The sequence below is a fragment of the Manis pentadactyla genome, chromosome 2 (assembly GCF_030020395.1).
Source record: "Manis pentadactyla isolate mManPen7 chromosome 2, mManPen7.hap1, whole genome shotgun sequence".
Taxonomy (NCBI): Eukaryota; Metazoa; Chordata; class Mammalia; order Pholidota; family Manidae; genus Manis; species Manis pentadactyla.
The window spans coordinates 141,279,088-141,302,700 of NC_080020.1; the positions used below are offsets into that span (position 1 = coordinate 141,279,088).

At 60.0% G+C, this 23,613-nt stretch overlaps 1 protein-coding gene across 1 annotated transcript; it reads right to left on the reverse strand.

Annotated features, from left to right (window-relative positions):
* Window positions 1–267: 267 nt before the first annotated feature.
* Window positions 268–14,851, reverse strand: SLC6A19 (solute carrier family 6 member 19). The gene is made up of 12 exons (XM_036920117.2): window positions 14,510–14,851; window positions 8,993–9,133; window positions 8,451–8,588; window positions 6,994–7,175; window positions 6,511–6,621; window positions 6,156–6,268; window positions 4,807–4,935; window positions 4,573–4,729; window positions 3,696–3,900; window positions 3,451–3,610; window positions 1,571–1,733; window positions 268–1,385 (listed from the first exon to the last, which is right to left on the reverse strand). Exons 1-12 carry the CDS (start codon window positions 14,709–14,711, stop codon window positions 1,182–1,184), a joined length of 1,905 nt encoding a protein of 634 aa, XP_036776012.1. The 5' UTR covers window positions 14,712–14,851; the 3' UTR covers window positions 268–1,181.
* Between the last annotated feature and the right edge of the window lie 8,762 nt (window positions 14,852–23,613).

Below are 23,613 nucleotides of genomic sequence, written 5' to 3' on the forward strand. Positions count from 1 at the left end.
CAGCTTCCAGGTTCTCCATGGGGCGCAGAGGTGAGCAGTTTGTTGGAATGAACACCACAAATGCCAAGTAACTTTGGCCAGGATGGGTGCCTCAGAAAGCAGCCCCTGGGGAGGTGGGAGAGGAGCCAGCACCTTCCCTGAGAGGCTCCAGGACTGTCCTCACCACAGTGCCGAGGCTGAGTTACCCTATAACCCGTCTTTTCCAACTTCTGGCTAAAGATTCACGCAGTTAGTGTCATCTCAGGAAAACGCACAGGAGCCTCTGCCTTATATTAGGCCAGGTTGAGTTTTATTTAACTGATCATCTATTTGTGGCAGCTGCAGCAGTGCTTACACGGGCTAGCATTCATTAAGCCTGATATTGCCAAGACTCGGGAACTCCCGGCAGGTGTGCGACAGGCAGAGCCGGGCAGGAACGAAGGTTCTTCAAACTCACAGGCTCAGGGGCCTGAGGCCTCATCCAGACGGGGCACGAAAAGGGTGCTCCTCATCATGGGGTAGAAGTGCCCAGGCAGGAGACTGTGGGAGCTCCTAGCCCAAGGGCTCAGCAGCGAGGGGAAGGGGGGAAACCGTGCCGGCTGCCTAGGAGTCACGAGAGTGGTGTCTCCCGTCCCCAGGTGAGCGTGGCGGAGGGGCCGCCCCACGCGGCAGCTCTGGCCCTCCTGCGGAGTGTGTGCCAGCATGGCAGGCATGTGTGCAGCGGGGCAGCAGGCATGTACACATGCATACACAGCTGCACATGCACATACACATGTGTACACAAACACATGTACACAGCATGCATAGTTATACACACACATGCATACAGCTCACATACACACACTCACACATGTTCTTGTATAAATACCAATACCCCCACATGTATACACATATACATGTACAAACAGCCTCAAACACCCACACACATATATATACGCTCATGTGCATATACACTCACATGTGCGCACACATAAAAACACACACTCGTGTGTACATACACACATGCAAACACATGCACACATAGGCACACAGCCACAAATATAACATACATGTGGGCTCACACATGTGCAGTATATGTGTGTGTACACCCACACTGTATATACACATGCATGTGCACACATGTTCATACTCACATGGATACACATGAGTGCAGCCCTGCCCCTCCCTCAACACCCGCTGCCACGTGCCACGGGCTGGGCCACTCAGTACTTCAGGTCCCCATTGACGGAGGCTGTGGACAGAGAGCTGACCAGCCCCTGGCGGCCCCCTGGCTTCTGGCAGCAGCTCCTGATGAGCTTGTAGATGGCGAAGCCAGGGATGACGAGGCAGGGCACCCCAGCCACGATGACCACCACTCCATACACCCAGCCTGGGTATGGGACCTTCTGGGATTTGGGAAATTCCTCCTGGGGAGAGAACGAGTGTGGTGAGCAGGCATGTCAGCAGGCAGTGGGGTCTCCTTCGGGGCAAAATGTCCCTGGGCCCATGATTCCCACCCCTGGCCCTCATGGTGGGGAGGGAGGGAGACCCCCACGGCTCTTCCCGGGGACATGGCCCTGGCCGCCCCCATCAGCAGGCCCAGGGTGCTCACGTAGGTGGGGTCCCAGACGCTGTATATCAGCTCCTCATTGACCTTGATCACGAAGAAGAACAAGAAGATGACCAGCATGAGCAGGGGGCTCACCACCCTCCAGGTCACCTGCCAGAAGATGTTGGGCTTGTGGCCGATCATAAACTCGATGTCCCTGTTGAACCTGGGAGTGGAGGCCAGAGGGGGTGGTCACCCGGCGGCCAAGCTGTCCACGCCATCCTGCAGTGCTACATCCAGCCTTCCTCTCAGCACGACTGCCATCCTCCAGCCGAAGGCTCACCTCCCGGAGGAAGAAGCCCCATTGGCACAGCACAGGCTGTCACTGCACCTCTGGGACTGGCCCCTGCCCTGTGGTGCCACCAGTCCTAGCAGGACTCGCTCTAAGCCTGCCCTGGGAAGGCCCTTATGCAAAGCAGGGGTCTTCTGGGGTGTGATCCACATTTCAGGGGGGTCAGCACATTTGAGGGTCAGTATTTATCCGTGAGGGGATGGAAGCCCTCTGAGTGCCCCCCGTCACCGCCTCCTTTGTAGGCAGTGGCCATGAGCTCAGACAGCCCCACCATCTCTGGCCCTGCCCAGGCTGGACTCTTCTGTGCAAATACGTGTTTAGAATCAGAAGGGAGCTTGCAAAATGTCACATGGGCTCTGCAGGACCACCAGTGAACCCAGGGGACCCTGGAGAAGGGCTAATGCCTAGGCCTCATCCACAGGTGGCCCCAGCAGAGCTAAGAGCCCCTTAACTCCTGGGGGCAGCACCCCACGGCACCCCAGGAAGCGAGCGCCACACTGTCCTTGTTGTTCAGACAGATGTATGCCCGTGAGGATGATGACACATCTGCTTCCGACCAGCTGTGTGATGGGCACCAGCACCACACATCTCCATCTCACACTCTTCCCGTATCTGTTGGGTGATGACATGGGGAGTCTGCCCGTGTGCTCCACGGTGTCCCCATGGCAGCTGCCCATGCGTCATGTTGCCCAAATAAGCGTCCAGCACGTGTGTCCTTGGAGCACAGACTGGCATGCTGCTGAATGTTAGTGGCGCTGGCAGATCACTTCTCATGCAGCCTGTCCTGCGCCGACCAAGACCATGTTTGTGGTCCCTTGGGCCCCACACTCTGTGACACTGGGGTGATGCCCTGAACGTTTGGCCAGGGGTGAGCTGAAAGGTCATGTTTGCCCACCTTTCTTTGCCTGAGGCTGTCTGGTTACTGAGTCCTCTCTCCCCAGGCCCCCAGAGGACCCACCACAGATGCCAGCCTGACCACGAACCCCCAAGTTTGGATAAAACACCCAGCTCTCTGCCCTTGGGCACAGTGAGGTCCCATGGGAAGACAGGTCCATTACACATGCCTGGCTTCTGCCTGCAGCCCAGCCCCCAGGGGCTGCTTTGGGAACCCTGACAGAGACCCCCTGGAGCTCCTGTGCTGCCTGGCCTCCCTCCGCTGAGGAGGGCTTCTTGGGGTACATGGCACAGCAGGGCTTCACCCCCCTGTGGTGCAGTGCCTCTAGCCTATCACATGTCCCTGGGCCTTGGTTACAACTCTTCCGAGCACACGCTCAGGAGGGAGGCGTCTGCTGCTCTGCACCCTGTCCTTCCTCCAGCCCGCGTCCCCTGACTCTGCTGCCAGGGCTTGGGCTGTGCACTAGGTCTGGAAGCATCTGGAAGCCAGAGGGCTGCGGCTTGGATTGCTCTGGATGGTACCCACCCAGGGTCCCTCTCTTCTCCACCTCACTTGCCCCGGCGCCAGGGGGACAGAGGGAAGAGCACAGCGGGGCGGCCCTGCGGCACCAGCCTCCCGCCTGCCCCAAGCAAAGCCCTGCTTCCCCCACAGTGGGGATTCTGACCCCACGGCCATCGCCTCCTCCTTCCCTCCTACCTGTCCATGCCATACACGTAGACCACAGCGAACATCTCGCAGAAGGCGATGATGAGGAGGGGGATGGAGCCGGCATAGCTGTCTAGCAGGGACAGCCAGTACTGGCCAGAGTTCAGCGTGAAGATGAAGGCGATGAGGTACATCCCCAGGCAGATGAGGCCTGCGGGGTGGAGGGCAGGGCTGCTGCCACAGAACCCCCATGCCTGCCCCGTGCCGGCTGCACCGCAGGAGGCCCAGGCCCCTACCTGTGAGCAGCTCCTTCGGCCACTTTGCAGGCATGAGCTTGAGGTCCTGCAGGGGCACGACCACACCCTCCATGTTCCCGAACATGGACGACAGGCCCAGGCAGAAGAGCATGATGAAGAAGAGCACGGACCACAGCGGGGACACTGGCATCTTGGTAATGGCCTCCGTGAACACGATGAAGGCCAGCCCTGTGCCCTCCACGCCCTGCGGGGGGGAGGATGCATCACCCAGGGCACCTGCGCCCCGAGGCCCCCCACCACCCACCTGGCCCAGGGGCTGAGAGCCCTCGGGTGGCTTCTGCTCTGCCACGGGGCCCCCTGCATGCATGCCTCGCTCCCATGTGGTCAGTCACCACCGGCCCTGAAGAAGCCGCACCAGGCCAAGAACAGTCAGCCAGCCCCCAGGTATCGGGGTGGCTCCAAGTAAGAAAACTACGAGACTAAAATCAGTGAAAGTTAGTCTAGAAAGCACCACGGTATGTAAACATCACTAATCGCTGGACTTGGTGCTTGGAGCAGCTGCTGGAGGCGATCCTAGGTTACCCACAGCAGCCGAGAAACACCCTTCAGTCCAATAACAGGTGCTATGGCTGCCAAGGGATGTCAAGAGCGCAGTGACAGTGACTGACATCTGTATATGTGTTAGATTAAAAACAGACCATTGACAAGAGGCACTGGAGGAGGCCAAGCCCGTGGCAGCCCCCGGGCCCCTGCCTCAGCACCACAGGGCCACAGACACGGGGTCGTGGGGCCCATCAGATGCTGGTGGCCCAGACAAGTCCCAGGGCCCATGCTGGGCCCTGGGGGAAGCCCAGCGTCTGCCCCGGAGGTGTCCTTGGCTCCCTGCCCCGAGGTGGGTGCCACCCCAGGGACGCACCTCAGACAGGAAGGAGTTCATGTCACAGGTCTGGAACCTCAGCTTTGCGTAGGCCACGGGGTCCGTGGTGTTGCACCACTGCTGCATTTCTGCAAAGTTGTCCTGCGTCACGTTGCCTTCGGGAAGGTCAAACCCGTTGATGAGCGTCAGGATGTTCCTGGAAAGAGAGCAGGGCTGACGGCCCGGGCAGCCACCTGCCTGACAGGCTCCTCGGAGGCCAGGCACGGCACTTACGTGCTGAAGCAGCTGTCATAGCGCTCAGTGGCACGGAAGCCGATGATAGAGTAGACCACGGTGGCCGCGTACACAGACGTGAAGCCGTTGATGATGGACACGATGACCGAGTCCATCTCACAGTTGTTGCTGTGGGTGACAGCAGCCTCTGGTCACGCAGGCCCTGTGCACTCAGTGGGGAGGAGGGCGCAGCGGCTGGACGTCTGCCAGCACCAGCATGTGTCCCCAAGCCCCGGCTACGGCGCCCTGCCATTCATCCCGTTCGCAGCGTCACCTGCCCACAGCCCTGCAAGCCCTGGAGGTCCTCCTTGGGCATCTTCGGCCCCCAAAGCCAGGGCTGGGGCCCCGCGTCCAGAGCCTGCCCGGCTTGCTCCCCAGGCCTTGCACCACCAGCCTGTACCCGCCTCCGCCTCCCGGGGCCCACCCCAGGGGGCCCATCTCCTCCTGGCTGAGAGTCCACATCACCGCCTGCATGCCAAAGCCTTCCACAGCTCCACAGGTCCAGAACACAGCCCCTGGCCTCCTGAGCCCCCCCCACCGCGCCCCTCCCGCCTGCTGATGCTATAACACCACCCTGATGGCCACCTCCGTCAGAAGCCTCGTCCGCGGTCCTTAGAAATGCGGAACAACCTGCAGCAGATGTATGGTGGACACACGCCGCACCCACCAGAGTGGCCAGAGTCTATTGCAGATGGTAACAGGCGTTAGTGCAGGTGTGGGGAAGTCAGGGCCCGAGAGGCGGGGCAGCCGAAGTCCGCCTGATGTGGGCGAGCATATGGTGGCCAGGCCGCCACCACACTCACCCTTGGCTCCTCCCGTCCAGCTCCTGGGCTGCAGCCCCCCGTGGGCGGCCAGTCACCACTGCTCCTGTGGGCCCCAGGCCCCTCACCCTACCCTGAGCATCTGCTGCCCCATCTCCAGTGTCTGTACCCCACATGTGTTTGAGCCACCTGGCGGGGCACACAGCAGGTGCTCCACTGATGCCTGTGGAGGTGACCTGTGCTCTGGGGGTCTGGGCCTTGAGGGAGGGCCCTCTCCCTGTGGGTGTTGGTGTGGGGTGGACTGCAGGGGCCTGTGCATCTGGGGACCTGGATGCCAAGGGGAGACAGGCCAGTGGACGTAGGGAGAGTGCCAGGGTCGCTGCGGCCACATTGAGGCAGCAAGTAGGGGCTGACCCGCAGATGGGCCTCGCTCCTGAATCGCAGCCTGTGCCCATGGTGAGGGCACCCCATCCAGGGAACGTCCCCACATCTTTCCCTGCTTTTCATCCCTGCAGCAGAATCCCACCAGGGAACGTCTGGGGGGCCAGCGGCTGGCCCGGCCCATGGCCCTCCCACCTCCACACTTACTGCACAGAGTTGTAGCTGGAGAAGGAAATGAGGCCCCCGAAGGCCAGCGAGAACGAGTAGAAGACCTGGGCGCCCGCGTCCAGCCAGGTTACCGGGTTGGCCAGCTCTGTGACCTGTGGCCAGACAGAGGCCCTCAGCCTGGCAGGGCACTGGGGGCTGGCAGGTGACACAGTGCCATGGCCACCTGTCCACATGGAGCCATAGCGAGCCTCAGGCAGCCACCCTCAAAGGCCCAGCACTACGCATGCGACTGGGGCCAAGGACCGGCTGAGGGCAGCCTGGGGCCCAGGGAGCGTCTGGCCCAGCGAGGCCTCTCCCCACAGGTGTGGGCCCCAGACTGACAGTCGAGACTCACGTTGGGCGTGAAGAGGAAGACGATGCCATTGGTGGCACCCTTCAGCGTCAGGCCACGGATGAGGAAGATGGTCAGGACGACGTAGGGCAGCGTGGAGGTGATGTACACAGCCTGGGGGAGGGGCAGGTGTGGGAAGGGGCGGGGGCAGGGAGCCAGGCCAGAGAGGGAAGGGCTGCTTGCCACACTCCTGGCCCCTCCTCCCACAGGAAGCTGGGGCCTCCCTCCTGGGCTCCCACCACTCTGTCTGCAATTGTGATTACAGTTTAGCCCCTCCAGTTGTATAGATATTGTGGGCGACTTACTATCATCACCAGCACTGCTTTTTAGCAAGCGTGTTTGAGAGCCACCAGGCCAGCCCGAGCCCCCAGGCAATCAGCAAAGCCTGGGGCAGCAGAGGACCCCTGAGCAGAGGGCATGCAGGGCCGTGCCCCTCAGAGCTGAGTGAAGTGCGGCAGCTCAGGCGAGCACCCACAAGCCACGCACCTTCCCGGTGGTCTCGATGCCGCGTATGGTACACACGTAGAGCACGCTCCAGGCGCAGGTCAGGCTGAGCAGGACCCACCACTGCACGGAGCCTGAGTCGCTGATGGACGTGGAGATGTTGAGGGTCTCCCGGTACCAGAAGTAGTCCACGGAGGAGCTGAGGGCACACTCTTCCACATAGCCTGGGGAGGGCGCACGCACACAGTGTGGCCACAGTGCGAGCTGAGGCCCGGAGGTAGGGGAAACCCAGGGCCCACGCTGCAGGTACCACCGCAGGGACACGTGCACACTCACACACCTGTGTGCACATGTGCACAACAGGCACACAGACACATGCGCATGCAGTGTACCTTGCGTGCCTACATGCATTGCACGTAGATACATGTGTGTCCACACAGAGGCGCACGAGCACACTGGTGTGCAGACACGTGCATACATGTGTGCACACTTGCATGTAGGTCCATGTACACGCAGGTGCATGCACATATGCATACATTCGAGCATACACATGCACATATGTGGTGTGCCCCAGGCCTGGACTGCCTGCCTTCTCCCTCTTGCCCCCATGCTAGGCTTAGCCGGGAGTCAGCGCCCTGGGCTAGACACTCAGCCATGCAGGTGGCCAGTTTCTGGGGCTCCCCAGCTGCAGACTGTGCCAGCCACTCTGACCTCACATGCTGTCCCCGCCCCACCAGGGTCCTCGTTGCCCCTCAGGCTCATGGAACCACAGTGAGCTTGCTAAGGGGGAAGCAGTCCAATCCTGGAAGACCTTCACCCCATCCCCTGAATAGGTCCAAAGGGAGGCCATGGGGTAGGCCTGTCCTCTGACCTGAGGGGCACCTTGCAGGCCCCCACAGGCATCTGGAGAGATCTGTGCCCTAAGCCTCACTGGCCACTGCCTGCCTTGCGGACCCTCTGCTGGCAAAACACACAGGTCTTGCCTGGGCTCAGGTGTGCACACAGCTGCAGGGCTGAGCGCGACCCCAGCCCCCACAGGCAGGCGGTCTGTACTTCTTGCTCTCCCCCCTTTGGGGGTCCCTGAAGGACCACGTGGGGAGGGCTGGGGACCCTGCCAACCAGGGGACTCTGGAGAAGAAGGGGGAAAGGTGTGGAGCACCAGGACACCACCTGTGAGCAGCCTTCTCCGGAAAGTGCCGCACACTCCTGGCTGGTGGCCAGGACCCCACACGGGATTCCTCACCACAAGGCTGGAGACTGGGTCTCTGGGCTGGGCAGGGCGCTGTGCGGGAGGGCCCCTGCCCCTGCCCCTCTCCTCCCTAAGGGCCTGCCTGGGGCTCTTAGAGCTCTTCCACACCGTGATTTTCTAAAGGCCGTTTCCTCAAACTGGCTCTGGGATTGGCCAGACCTCAGCTGCAGCCCTCCGGATTTTTAGGAAATATGGGGTGATTGTTCGGGGACCATCAATCTGCATGTGCAGAGGCGCGCCGTGGGCTCACCTGTCCGGTTGGCATTGAGCGGGCAGTCGCTCCAGGGCAGCGGGTCCTGGAAGGAGTTGAAGAAGTACCACATAACCCAGGCGATGATGGTGTTGTAGTAGAGGCCCACCATGAAGGACACAAACATGGACGCGATGCCTGGGGGACAGGGCTGTCACCGTGGGGGCCAGCGCTGTGGGGGCTCAGTGCCCGGGGAGGTCAGCGCTGGGGGTCAGTCACTCTGCGGGGGCCTTCTCACAGATTCTGAGTGGACAAAGGAATCCCAAAGAGCAGGCAGGCAGCACTGGGCGGGGCGTGGGGGTTGGTGGGCTGCCCCATGTCCATGCCCCATTCCCGAGGCACCCTGGGACTCCGGTGGGTGTCAGGGGTGGCCAGCAGTGGTCCTGACCTGGACTCTGCAGCCTTCCTGCCTGTGAGATTCTAAGGAAGGGTTTGCAAAGGCCTCGGGGGTTGAATCCTGGGACTTGCCTTTACCCAGAAGCAGCTGGTGACAAGAGAGTGGGGAGGCCCCAGAAGGACTCCCAGGCCAGGCAGACACGCACCTACGCCCTTCAGGGCAGGGTGGATGGCGCTCCAGACGCCCACGCTGCCCTTGCGCAGCCTCTGCCCAATTGCAAACTCCAGGTACAGCAGCGGGATGCCCTCCAGCACCAGCAGGATGAGGAACGGGATCATGAAGGCCCCTGGTGGGGAGGGGGCGGTGACGCAGCCATCTCCTGACCAAGGGCGGCATCACAGAGACAAGCAGGTGCTGTTCCGGGCAGCACCACTGCCCTGTGGCACAGTGCTGGGCAGGGACACCTCCTGCACCCCCGCCATGTGGGGGTCAGCCATGCACCTGCTGCATCTGGGGCTGCCTCGCCCTGAGCTCGCACGGACCTGCACCCAGCAATGCCCGTGTGCACCCCCACCGCCTTGCCGCCCCGGCTGAACCAGCACCCTCCCTATCCTCTGCCTTTGCCCGACACTCCTGTTGGTTCCCCTGCCACTGCTCACTCCTGCCTCACCTCACCCAGTGCCTCCCCAGACTGGTCTTCTGGTCAGGGCAGGTGTCAGACCCTGAGCCAGAGTCCTCGGTGGGGTGGCAGTGTGTGTACAGGCATGTCCGTGTATGCAAGTGCATGGGTGTGCATGTGCACATATGGATGCGTTGGAATGTGTGTGCATGTGAGTGTGACAGACAGAGACCTGGGGCCGCAGGGCAGAGCCAGTAGGGGTCAGGTACACAGCCCCTCTGGGCTGGCCAATTCCACCAGCCCCTGTCCCCTCCGCTCCTGGGCTGACTCCTAGGCCTTCTCTCTCTGTCCTCCGCCTTGTCCTGCTGGGTGGACAGGCTCCTGGGGCCCAGCAGTGCCTCCTGCCACCCATGGACTGTCCTCAGTCCCCCCACTGGGACGACCCCCATGCAGGCCTCCCTCCCAACCTGGGGCGCCAGGACCCACTCAGCCTGAAGGTGAGGAATTCTCAGAAAGCAGGGACTGTGGACCACACCTGGGGGACATTAACAGTAAGGGACCAGGAGGACAAAGCAGAGAGTAGTGACCCAATGCCAGCAGAGGAAACCCTGGGGGGCCCTGGGGGGGGAGTAGGAGCTGCCTGGGCCCCAGGCTCATGGTCAGGAAGCGCGGCGGCCCAGGGGCACCTGCTCATGGGGTGGGCATCAGAGAGGGTGAAGCTGTGGTAGGGACAGAGTGGCCTCTTCCATGTGGGACAGAGGCATATGGGTCCCCCGGCACCAGGCTCAGCTACCAGCAGGCACAGTCAGTGAACCGGGAGAAGGGTAGGCAGGCCGGCACACACCCATCCCACCCCCAAAGGCAGGCCTGGGCCAGCCCCAGGCCTACGGGGAGGCAGGGAGCCCCCCACGTCCTCATGTTGGGGGGTGGGGTGGGACCTGTCTCCTGGCACCCACAGGCCAGGCGGCATCCGGCGTGGAGCAGGCACTCAGCCCCGCTCCTTCCAGGGAACGGCATGTTCTGAGCTCTCTCAAGGGAGTCAAGCAATGCTCTTTCCAAGGGGAACCAGACAGCCGCTGCTCCTTCCTCCTGAAGGGGGAGGCAAGGAGGAGGGGGGCAGGTCCCTGGAAGGAAGGAGAGCACCTAATTGCCAGGCAGGCGCCCGCATGGTTCCAAAGGTCCTCAGAGACGGCCTCCCTGGGCTGCCTGGGAGCCACGAGCACGCGCCCTTCCCTCCCCTGACGCACAGAGGCAGAGGGGGCGGGCGGAGCGAGGGGAGCACCCATCCGCAGAAGCACGGGTGCCCTTGTTTCAGGAATTCACCTGCTTCCCCCCAGGGGCCAGGAGAGGAGGCTCGAGGGAGCGGCAGGTCTCCTGCCAGGTCAGGGCCTCAAGAGCGGCGCTCCGGGTAGGCTCCGGGCAGAGGCCGTGGAAACGACGCCCAGCAGCCCCCATGGGTGTGTGCCACCGATGCGCACGGACCAGCAAACCGGGTGTCTCTGTGGGCGCGAGGGGCCGAGGGCCTCCCCCAGGCGCCCACGCAGGGGCTGGGGTCCCCGCCTCCCAGTCCCCTTCTGTCCCCTGTGGCCAGAGGAGCATCTCTGCTCTCCCCTTGCCCAGGGCCTCCCCTGCCGGCTCTGCTGGCCTCCAGTCCAGATGTACCACCCAAAGCAGATCTGTCATGCGACACACTCCCTTGGGCAGCACTGGGCTGCTGCAGAGCCGCCTCTTGAGGGGACGGGGCAGTGCTGGGAGCAGCTGCCCTCCCTGGGTCTGGCCTGCCGGCCACCCAGGTTCAGTGCTGTCAGCCCTGTTGTCCAGTCTGGGGGATCCCAGTCAGCACACAACAGGAAAGGCACCTGGTCTACCCACTCCAGGGACAGGAAAGCACACAGCCTCTGGCAGAGGAGGCCTGGGGCAGGAGGCAGCTCGCCAGGGTCCAGGTGGGGACCCCAGAAATAGGACCAGCCTGGGCCCCATGCCAGGGGCCCTGCTCTGCCCTCCTGGCCTAGGACTGCCCCCTGGGGCCATCCCCAGGCCCTGAACGGTCCCCCCAAATAGGCTGAACCCTCATTGTGGCTGCACTCTGGGGTGGGTGTGCACAGAGGCTGGGTAAGGAGGTGGGGTCCCCACATGTGGGGCACCTCCCTGGAGATGTGGGTGAGCTGGGAGGGCAGGATGGGCAGGGCCCAAGATCTAAATGCAAGCACCCCTCTCGGCCTGGGGAGGACAGAGTGCGCTCGTGGCCCCATCCGTGGGCCGGCTGGTTGGCCTGATTAATACTGTGATGAGCAGGCTGGTGGGGGGCAGTGTGTGAGGGGCTTACCAGCCTGGTGGGGCTCCCAGAAGTAACCCCTGGTGGCCAGATCTGTGTCACCGCTGCCGAGGGATGGCTGAGGAGCCCCAGATTGGAGCCCACCCTAGACGTGGGTAGGGTGAGGGCAGCCTGCAAGCCCAGGGAGCTGGTCACGGGGCTGTGACGGGGTAGCGGGAGGGAAGGCAGAGGGAGAGCCCAGCCCCCGCCCTGCCCACCAGGCTGCCTCCTCCCAGCGCAGCCTGCCCCGGGCCTCCCCTGCCCCTAGACAGCCAAGGCGTTCTGCTCACATGGGGCTGGGGAAATCCCGAGGCACTGCCCATTCCAGGCCATCCCCACCCCACCCCGTTTTCTCCTACCCCATGCCCAGTGCTGCTACTGCTGTGTGGCCGAGAGGCCCCTTGGGGCCAGGGCGCTGGGTGATTTGTGCCCACCCCACGGGTTGTGCAGTGTGAGCACATCTGCCCCCTGGGGCTCGGACCTCCTTGTTAGACTGCAGGTAAGCACAGACCCCAACGCCAGCATGGCTGCCATGGGAGAGGCCCAGGGACACAGCAGATGGCAAAGCCCGCCTGGGAAGTGCTTGCTCCTGGACACCAGGATGCCCAGGGACCAACCAGGGTGACCCAGGATGCGGGACCCCTGGCATGGTCAGTCAAAGCCGCATGGCAGACATGGCCTCTGGGTGTGCGTGCACACTGCACCCCTCCCCACCGCGGACAGGACAGCAAGGTGGTGCTGATGGCTGAATCTACGGCGCCTGCATAAGTCTTCAGTTTCCTCTGCTTTTCTGTATTTAATCTTTTTCCATGATAGAAAGTTAAACATAAAGTGAACGATCATTTGTTTTACTTTCCAATTTATCCAAAACTCCTAGAAATAATTGGAAGCAAATTCCATTTTCACCAAACCACAACTGATTGTCAGCTTGAAAGGCCGCGAGGACCCTCAAATCTGTCACTTTCCTTCAAGGCACAGAACTGTGCCCCTCCCCCTGAGCTGCGGCTGTGGGTGGGACACGTCACCGTGAGGGCTCACCAGCCAGCCGCAGGCCGCCATGTCAGCATCCTCAGTGACGGTCTCTGGGGCTCTGAGGGTGAGGGCAGTGGAAGCCCTCTGGGGGGAGCACAGCCAAGAGAGGGGGCACACAGAGGGTACCCCAATGCTAGTGGGGCCCTGCAGAGGAGACTGGGGGGCCCAGAGTGGACAAAGATGGGGGCAGCAGCCTCACCCAGGATGGGAGGGCCAGCCACCCGCTGGCCTGCAGCAGAGGGAACAGGGACCCTGAGCTCTGCGGACAGGGCGGGGCAGCCACACGGCACCCCCGGGGTCTAGGCCTCTGTGGGGAGAGTCCTGCCTGTGGTGTCTGGAGGTGGTGCTCCCAGGTGGCCCCCTCAGGCCCACAGTGAGAGCGCCCAGGCATTCCTCTGGGGCTCTGCGGACAAGCCTCTGGCCCCACCCATACAGTGGATCCATCCCGAGGGGCCCCAGACCCCACGCCCTCCCAGAGCCCCAGCCAGGGGATGTGGTCGTTCCTCCCCGGCTGTTGGGAGGAAGCCTTCCTGTGTGCTGGGCGCCCACGGGAACTAAGCAGGTGCCCCAGGTGTAGGGCATGGCTGGGACCCTCCCCGAGGGTGGCCCTGGAGGGACACCACCAGGAAGTGTCAGAGGGAAGGGGCCACCCAGCCTGGCTGGGGGCAGCTGGCAAGTGGGACCTGGGGACTGTTGGCTGTTGGCGACTGTGCTGCTGGGGACCCTCCACCTCACAGGGGGCTCCTGGGGTCCCGTCCTGCTCCCCACACGATCCAGAGCTCAGGCAGGGCTGAAGCGTGTAAGACACACCCTCCCAGACCTTCTGCAGTGCAGGTCCAGGGCAATGCGGGGTTGCTGAGACTGACTCAGGAGCCCCACTTTGCTTTCCCCAAGGACACCAGGTGACAGTCTGCAGGTACTTCAGTTAGAAAGGAAAGAACCCCACCAGCTCATGTCACCAGAACATCATCTTTAAGGAGACACCCCGAGCCTGGAGCGTCCCAGAGCATCCTGTCTGTTCAGGAGCCCTCCACCTGCCCACACCTCCTCCTGCGCTAAATGCAGCCCCCTACTCAGGGTTGGGGGCTCCTGGAGACAGTGGCCTGGACGCGTGGGGGTGAGGGGGACCTGGAGTGTGACCTCCACCCATGCAGCCTGTGCATGCCGGGAAGGTGTGTGGAGGACGGGGCCACGGGGACTCAGAGCCGGCACCCCAGTGCTCTGCAGCTGCGGAGCAGCAGCCCGGTCCAGGGAGGAGACCCCTGGGCATGGCAAGACCCTCGGAGGCCTCAGGGGTGGAAGGGGGGTCCCAGCAGGAGTGCCCTGCTCATGGGTCAAGACCCTGCCTGAGTGCCCCCCGTGGGTCACCTGCTGCTATCCGAGCCCCTCCTCTGTCCATCAGGGGACCACTGCCTGCCTGTGGAGTCAGGACCACGTGAGTGCCCACAGGCCAGATGCACCGCAGGCCCGCTTACTGCCCCTCATACCAGAACCTTCCACACTCCGGAGGGGCTCCCCCAGAGGTCCCCCACGCCCAGGTCACAGCTGTTCTCTGGAAGCTCCCCAAAACATGGGTGTACACTCACCAGCCTCTTGGGGCACAAGCTGCGACATGTGGGTGCCTGAGCTGCCCTCCAGCCCAGCTGGCCCTGCCCTCTGCCCCTGGCCTCGGGCACTGCCCGCCCCTGGGGCTGGGCTGCTGCGGACGCCCGCCGGCCTCGCCCGGCCCACACAGCCCCCATGGCCACCCAGCTCACCTCCGCCATGGCTCTGGCACAGGTAGGGGAAGCGCCACACGTTGCCCAGGCCCACACAGAAGCCCACACAGGTGAGCATGTACTGAGCCTTGTTGTCCCACTTGGGCCGCGAGCTGGCCTCCTCCTTCTCGATGCCCCCCAGCTGGTCCAGAGACGGGATCCGGTCCTCCAGGCCCGGGTTGGGCAGCGTGAGCCTTGGCATGGTGGTCGCTGGGCGGGGCCCCGTGTGGCTGGTGGTGAGTCCCGGAGGGCAAGTGGCCACAGCAGGAGCCCTAGCACTTTATAGGGAACCTTTGGCACCTCACCCCAAGGGCCTGGCCGAAAGGAAGTGTCAGCAGATCCGGAGGGCGAGCCCGAGACTGTTAATGCCTTATCTGCAGAGGCACCCGCCGACCCTCCAGGCCGTGGCAGGGACGGCCCGCCCCTCCCTGCGCAGACGCCCGCTGCACAGGTGAGCTGCCCCCGCCCCCTCGCAGCACTGCTGGCAGATCCCGCGCAGGGGCCCAGAGGATGTAGCGAGCGCTGCCTGGCTGTGCTGGACACTGGCTCCCCGAGACAACCCACAGCCACACCTGCACATGCAGGAGGGGCGGGCAGCAGCCCTCCCCCCAGCTCTCTGCCAACACACTGGGTGTTGGGGCATCCCCCCAACTGGGTGCAGAGACAGGGCTGGAGCCTGGCCCCAGGGGCAGCCACTGCCCAGCTTACACTGAGCTGGGAGCTGCCCAGACCCCTCCTGCTGAGCTCTGGGTTCTAAATCTGTCCTCAGGAAGCCTGGATCCTACCTGCATCAGGGTACTCAGGGCCACGTTGGATGTGGGGGGCCTCTGGGCTGGGCCCATAGGCCCTCCCTGCCTGCCTCCCAGCCTCCCTGGGGGCTCCAGGATTCTGTACTCCACTGAGCACCACGTATGGTGCAGCCCCGAGCAGGGCACCTGGACAGGGTTGGGACGCATGTCCCAACCTCAGAGCAGAGAGGTCAGGCACAGGACACAGGGAAACCAGCCACACATCCAGAGAGCGATGTGACCTCCACCTGGTGACCTCAGGATGGAGGAGCGCCAGAGGCACAGCACTGAGGCTGGGGGGGCAGGCAGGACCTGCTCAGGGTCTGAGCTGAGACCAAAGTGGAGCGGGGCTCCTGAGTTCGCTGAGTGGACGGGATCCCCTCCCTGCTTTGGCCGTGCGCCTGGTCGTGGCCCCACCCACGATCCTGAGCTCAGCCACCCTGCCTGCCTTCTGGTCACCTTCTCAGGTTAGTGACCGGCCACACCCATCCCTCAGCAGGGCCTCTCCCTGGAACGCCCTTCCTGCAGCCTCTGTCCAGCTTCAGGGTTAGCAGCCTGCAGAGCCTCCCTGATGGCTGGGGCTCCCCAACCTGGTGCACCGGCCTTCCCAGGAGGATGCCAGTCACCCCACCTCTGCTTGCACATCTTGTCAGTGGTCTGGGCTGCTGGATGGCTGTGCCCCAGCCTCCACGACCACCCTGCACAGCTCGTCCACACTGACATTCAAGGACAATCCAGTGAAGGTGGGTGAGGGTCACAGGGAGGGGAGGGTGTGTTTAGGAACCCAACCTTTGCCCTCAGGACGGGGGAAACTGCAGACGGGTGGGGGCTGGAAGCAAAGGGTCAGTTTAGCATTTAGGGACATCTGCTTCCTGAGACAGGCAGGTAGCCTGGGTGGAGGCCACTGCACAGAGACAGAGAGACAGTGACAGAGAGACGGAGAGACACGGAGACGAGAGACACAGATGGAGAGACAGAGACAGAGATGGCGAGAGACAGAGGGAAAGAGATAGAGATAGACAGAGATAGAAGGACAGAGACAGAGACAGAAAGAGAGAGACAGAGAGCTGCAGGCAGGGCAGGAGGGAGGTTGCCACAGCATCCTGACCACGGTTGAGCTCCCAGCCCTCCCACTCAGACCCCACCATCGCCTCCTGTATCCCTAAGGGCAAAGGCCTTGGTGGCCTGGCCTGGCTGACCTCTGTGACCTCTAACCTGTTCCCCCAACTCCTGCCTGCGGCCCTCAGGGGTGGTCCTGCCCCCCAGGCCTCTGCCTCCCACCCACAGGCAGGTGCTCCCCCACTTCTCACCGTGGCCTGGACACATGCAGGCCACCCCCATGCCTCACACGCTGCTCCCCAGTCCCAGGGCCGTCGTCTCCCCATCGGCTGCCCTCTTCCTTCTAATGTACCTCGAGGCTTACTTAGCCCCTTGGCTAACCCGTATGTTCTGGCCCCACTGGAATGTGAGGCCCACAGCAGGGGCTGTGTCCTGGTCACCGCCGAGGCCCGAGGCCTGTGGAGGGCACTTGCCACTCACATGCTCTCCATGTGAGGGTGCCGGTGCCGGCGTCCCAGGGAACAGGGAGCCCAGAGTGGCGCTCCGTGGCCTTCGTGACAAGGGTCAGTTCCTGTCCAGAACTGTGGGGTAGCACAGGGGGCTAGACGATCTGAGTCTACGAACCTTTTGCTTTCCCTGAAACCATATTTGAAGACAACCAGAAGGACTGCAGCCAATAAAGCCACAGACAAAGCCCCTAGCCCCCCACCCCACCCCAGAGTCTAGGGAACTCACTCAGCTGCTCAGGCACCTCCACGCCTCCCTCAGAGCCAGGCACCACGAGAAGCTACCCTTGTCCACCTTGGGGATGCTAAGCGGGGCTAGCGGTGAGGTCTTCTCAGGACCGGTCTCCGTCCTGCCAGCCTCTGGGCCCCCCAGCAGGTGCGGCCTCTCCCTCAGCCTGCGCCTCACCACGGTGCTGTGACAACTGTTATTACAGAAGAAACACATGCTCAGGAAACACATGAGAGTCAGCTACAGCTGGGGACAAGCACACAGATTTCTCCATGTTCCCCACACACCCAGCTAGCAAAGAGGCCACCACCCGGCTTGCAAGAGGGGCCCAGCCAGTCCCCTGGCCATCCCAGGGGCGCCCCCATCCCACCTTGGCACCTCTGTCTTTCGGAGTTACGGCCACTGAAGTCCCACTGTGGCTTTCATTTGCTTTTCCTTGGTGGCCATCCTGTGCATTCACTGGCTGTCGGCTCTCTACCATGAACCCCATCTAAGTGTCCTTTCCTATTGGGATGCCAGCTCCTTCCTGTTCATCCTCAGGATGCCTTACTATGTTCTGGGGTGCAGCACCCTTCCCACTCACTGGGGTCCTGGGTGAAAGGACCTTGTCATCCAAGCACCTGCTTCCAGCCTCTCTTTGCTGCTTGAGGTCATGAAGGCATCTCTTGCGCTGTGTTCTGGAAGCTGCTGTGCTTCACCCTGAACATGAAGGTGACCTTCCTCTTCGCATTGTGCACTGGGAGGTGGCAGTCGGGACCCTTTCCTGTTTGGGTACCGAATGACCAGGCACCACTTCCTCAAAATGCACACACCCACCCTTTCTGCAGACCTGCTCACCGGAAACCCTGGGTTCATGCCTGCTGCTCTGTCTCCTCGCTTTCCATGTGGGCAAGCGGCCTTTTTGTGAAGGCATGTGGCTATAATCCCCGTGGCTTTATAATGGTTTTGTATCAGACGTTATCACTTAATTTAGGCCTTCTTTCTCTCAGTGTTTTATGGGTTTTTGTGAGGAGGACTTGAAGAGCTTTCATTAGATTTATTCTTGGGAATATGATTGTTTTTGACACTTGTGAATGGTGCTTTCAAAAAAAAAGTTTATCTTCCTATTGTATATTACTGATATACATGGCGATACAATTGCTTTTTGTATATTGACCTTATATCGACATCTTTTCCTAATACTTTTAACCATTGATTTTTAAAGATACTTTCAACACAAAATTATGCCAACTGAAAAATGACAGTTTTATCTAATCCTTTCCCGCCCTTTCATCTTTTATTCTCTTGTTTCTCTTGCCTCCTTACACGTGTCCAGCACAAACCTGGTAACAGGGCCTCCCTTCCCTCATTTCTTGTCTTGCCAGAGAAGCCATCAGTATTTCACTGGTGGGGCCGGTGGGTATGGAGGCTTTTGTGCTAACTCTTGTCAGATTAAGGGACCCCCTTCTCTTCTACTAAGAGGCTTTCTTACTTTTGTGTAGCAGTTTTATTGAGATACGAGTACCACAATTTACAATTCAATTGTACAGTTCACTGTTGAGTAAATTCACGGTGTTGTGCAATCATCACCTTGGCCAGTTTTAGGACATTTCATTCCCCCCGAGGGAACCCCTGCCCTTCAGCCGTGGCCCACCTCTGAGGCCCTGCCTCATTGCGAGTGGTGAGCTTTATGAAACGCGTTTCTATGCTTCTGAGATGGTTATGGACTTGTTCCCCTTTATTCTCTCAATGTGATCATTACAGTTTCATTTTTAGATTGGACCCACCGGACAGTCCTCAGGTAATCCCACAGATTAATGTAGAGCTTTTACATCCGTGTTCCCTGATCATATGAGTCAATCCGTGATGTGGATTATTTATGTGGGTGGATTGCTGGGAGGGCATCGCGGGGCCACAGGCTGCCCCTGTGTCTGGGTACGGATAGCAAAGTGCCCCCTAGGAAAGCTGAGTCACACCCCACCAATAAGACATAGAATAGTCCACGTGCCACAGGGCACTAAGAGCAGCTGTTATTAATATTATTGTTCAATAATCTTTGCTGATTTCATACAATTTTTAAAATATAGTTGAAATGGACCAGATAGCTTATTGGAGCCTTTAATTAAGGTTTGGTGGACCCAAACCTTAATCAATTTTATGTCTCTATCAGATTGTAACACAATAGGGCCCGTGCTCTGCTTCAAACATTTACACATTAGCAGTAAAAGAGGGCACCCGGCTTTCAGGTCAGTGGGAAGGTCGAAGCCAAGTTGTGACCTCTTCCTGTGCTGGGCAGACAGCCAAGGCGTGAGGGCCTTGCTCCTGGGACGTCCATAAACACAGAGGAGCAGGACGGCGCCCCGAAGCCCCAGGACAGCAGGCACGAGGGGCATGAGTTGATCATTAGCGACTCTGTCAGCCGGCCACACGCACCGCCCAGGAAGACAGAGCTCCCCACGGGTGAGGGCGGCTGGGACGGTCTCGTGATCCCCAGGCATTAACCTTTGTCTTGAGGCTGGTCGTTTGTTTTCATGCAGGAGCCGTGTTTATAAGGCTTGAGTTACTGAGTAGTCAGAAGTCAGGGCGTTTGTGCTTCCTGCCCCCACCAAGCCTGGATGCGTTGACTTCGGGCCGGAGTTAAGTCTGCGGGATTAGCTTCGACCCCATCAAGCCCACCCTGACTTTCATCTTTATCCCTTCTGCCTTTGTCCTCCCTCAGGGACAAGAGAGTGGGCAGGATGCCAGATGATAGGGGCTCATCTGGGGGAGGTGGGGGAGACAGGCAGAGAGGGGCAGGGGTGGGGAGGGGGAGAGCAGCAGAGCCTCGAGCTGGTGCCCAGCTGTCCTGCCCCTGGGCACCTGTGGCACCAGGCTGCCGGGTGACAGCACTGCTCTCCCGGAAGGCCCTGCGCCCGTGGCCACGCTCCCCAGGGCAGCCCGGGGCACCTGCCCAGGACACGAGCTATACTCTCACTGCCCTGGCCTTAGTCGCCTGGGGCCCTCCCTGGCCGCCTGTTTACTGCTGGGTTATCAGGAGAGCTGGTGGTTACCAATCTGGGTGTTTGAGGAAATAACCAGAGATAAGCTGGTGCGGGATATTGATCCTGCCTTTGTTCTGGTACCAGAGGCCCTGGGAGCCCGATGGGGTGGGCTGAGCACAGGAGGCAGAGTGCGGCCCCTGTGCTACCCGGGCCCTCCCCTCACCCTGTGCAGCCGGAAGCAGACAAGGGTGAGGCGGTTTTGTAGGGCAAACGTAATGTGTGCACATTTGTATTTTGATAACTTTTGTGACTATAAAAGTAACACCTTTGTATAACATAGCTGGGAAGTGCAGGACAAATACAAGAGATGAGTGAAAAGCATGATTCCACCACCTGTAGGTGGGTATAAACCATTAATCTGGCATTTTCTTCTGATGTGTGTCTGAATATATATGCATGAGTATGTGTTACACATATATTCTGAAGTATATATCCATAACTGCTATCATTTTGCATTTTTCATGGAATGTATAGTGTTTCCCATGCCATAAAAATCACAGCACACCAGCCCTCATTAAGGGGCATATTACATTTGTCACCCATTTTTCTATTGGAGTGTCACGTTGTTCCAGTTTTTAGTTCCTGTAAATGCTGCTGCAACAGACATCCTTGTTCAGAAAGCTTTTTCCCTATCTTTGAACTCTTGGGGCAGATTTTTCTAGAAGTGGCTTATTAGGCTGAACAATATGAAAATTGCTTTCCAGAAACACCTCAAGTGGATTTCACGGGCCCTTTGGGAGTACTGGCTATCATTTTAATCTTTCCCAATTTAATAGCAATTGGTACCTACAGTACTAGTTTCTGGGTCTGATACCTGGCTGAATTACGGTTTTTCATCTGTCTCTTAGCTCTGCAGACCTTCATTGTAAATCGCTATGCCCCCTTCTCAAGGGAGTAGGAGCACCTGGGTGGTTTACTGGCCCTCATGCGTCTGGCAGTCGCTTCTAGGCTGAAAGTGGAGGAGGCACCGCACCCCCGCATCTCACCTTCCTGCTGCTGCACAGGGCCCCTCTGACTGCTCCCCACCTGGGCCAGGACTCCCACTGGCCTCTGCTAAGGGCCTCACCGTTTCCACCTGGGGGCTCCAGGGCTGGAGAAGGAGGGGGCTGTTTGGATGGCAGAACAGGAGCTGCAGGTCCTCCCCTCGGCAGCCCAGAGAAAGGTTAGTGACAGTGAGCACAGGGGTCCCAGGGCCCCAATGTATGTGGGGGTCGGGGTCCTGGCCACCGTGCACCTGACCCCAGAACCCCTGCCCCCTCACTCCCCCTCTCCCACAGCCTGCCCACTATCACTAGCTCCTCCCCTCTCACGGGATTCCCAGAAATGGGTCCAATTGTTTTCAAGCCTGCACACTCAATTAACCATCAACCCCAGGAAATGACTTCTCAGCGGCCTCACCAGGGTACTTTTCCAAGAGGCCCTGCATGGACCGACACCCAGTATCCCTAGGGAGAATCCCATGTCGGGGCGGAGCAGGAGTCCGGGTGGGCCGCGGGATCTGGGGATCCTGCCTTTGCACCTACAGCCTCTTCAGGGGTCCCCACATGGCACCTCCGCTCCTCCCAGCCCAGGCCACTTCTCCCCAAACCCCCTGCCCCTTCTCTAGGCTCACTCCAGACCTGCCTCAGCACCTTCACACCCCTGTGTCTTCTGGCCCCCAAAAGTCAGCCCCTTCCCTCATTGCTCCTCCTCCATGATGCTCAAAATCCTTGCCCAGGCCTCGTATAAGTTCAGTGGAACTGGGCTGCCCTCCCCCACTCTCCCCTCTCCTGGGGTCCCGGGCCCCCACGGTGAGGGTGGATGGGCCTCCCCACCCAACAATCATGTGGGTTGGGCTTCCGAGGAGTCTTGGGTGCACACAGTTACCTGGAGCAGGTCCTGACATCTGCCCGAGGGTGGGGTGCTGAGGCCTGGGAGCCCAAGTGTGTTCTAGAGCCGAGTGGCTGTGCATGAGTAGGCACTGCCGTCCGAGGGACTCGGGGCCTGAGGCTCAGTGCTGACCTTTGGCGGCCATCGTGCAGCTGAGCTTTAAGACTGGTGCCTCAAGGAGTGGTGTGGGAGCAGCATTTCTATCACAAGAAAAACAAGCAGTTCACCCCTAACAATTGTTTGGGAAGCACTTTCTGGCCCCACGGGCTCCTGCGGCGTGCCAGGGGCCAGGATGAGGCTAGCACCCCCAGCTGGTTGTGGGCACAGCAGCTGCTCACGCACCTATCCCAGCACGGCCTCGGTGCCTGCCGGCCCGCTGGGCTCCCGGGCAAACTTCCCTCTGCCTGTCCTCGGTTCTTGACTCGCCACAACAGAGAACTGAAGGGCAGAGACACAGTGGTGAAGCAGAGTAAAAGTTTTATTTAAAGTTATTTAAAAGAGAGAAAAAGTGCAGCAGGTAACCTCAGGCGGAAAGGCGCCTTGAATGGTTCAAGTTTTATTGAAAGAGAGAAAGTCTGTGCACTTAGAAAGTGCAGTGACCTCAGAGAGGGGAGCGCCCTGAAGGGTTGAAAAGAGAAAGTTTAAAGTTAAAAGGTTACACGTTTAGAAAGTGTGGGTGACCTCAGGAGTGCCCTGAAAGGTTGGGGGTTCCCCCTTTTAAGGACTTTTCAGGAATGTGACCATGGGCTGGGGTTGCAGACTTGTTAAGTGGTCCCTGAATATTTAAAATTAATTTAACACAAGGAATTTACTGCTCTGATTTCTCCCTGAGATACAGGGGGTTTTGGCCTGGGGGCAGATCAAACAAGACTGGTAGGCTGAGTCATTGTCTGTTTGCTAAAGAGTAAGTTAAGAATCTTACTTCTTAACTTCCTGGGTTTTAAAATGCAATCTTATTTTTAAGATGGAATCCTTCCTGCCTTTTACTATGTGGTTTATGGCTGGGCCTGCTTGCTAAATTAGTTGCCCAGGTTGCAAATTACTTGATTAAGGCCAGAGGAGAAAAAAAAAAACACATATAGGTAAAGTTAAAAAATAAGCCGGGCCTGCATGATTAACACAATAAAGACTTGGGGTATGCTGATATACCCTCCCTTATCTGGGGAATATTTGAACATTCCAGGCCAAATTACTCCTGGCTTTTTGAGGTTTAACTGATTAACTCATTACCTCTGGGTCCTTTTTAGTGGGCTTTCCCAGCCTTATTCAGTTTCCATGCCACTCATATCCATTTTCCTGCCTAACATCCTCAGTAAGCAGGCAGAGGGCACATAGGCCTGTGCCTGCTGGGCACACTGGTGGCCTGGTCTCACCACCCTGACAGAGCAGCCACCATGGCCCCCAACACCTCACCAGGTGCTGGCCCAGCACTTCCTGAGCACAGGCCTTTCCATTCCTGCCCACAAGGGACAAACATGACTGGAGATCCTGCCAGAGCCTGGGGGTCAGGAGCAGAGAGGGGCCGGGTGGGGAGCCACAGCGCGTTCCCAGAGGCCAAGGGAGTCGGCAGAATGGCCTGCTGGGCTGCAGAGGCAGGTAGGGCCCAGGGTGTTAGCTCCCAGAGGGTGGGGGC

What these genes read in the sequence shown, in the direction of transcription:
- SLC6A19 (XM_036920117.2), bottom strand. Translation starts at nt 14,711, where the DNA reads ATGCCAAGGCTCACGCTGCCCAACCCGGGCCTGGAGGACCGGATCCCG. An exon ending in GCATCGAGACCACCGGGAAG is followed by an intron (nt 6,622 to 6,993) that starts GTGCGTGGCTTG and finishes CCCCTCCCCCAG; the next exon opens with GCTGTGTACATCACCTCCAC. An exon ending in TATGACAGCTGCTTCAGCAC is followed by an intron (nt 4,730 to 4,806) that starts GTAAGTGCCGTG and finishes CTCTCTTTCCAG; the next exon opens with GAACATCCTGACGCTCATCA.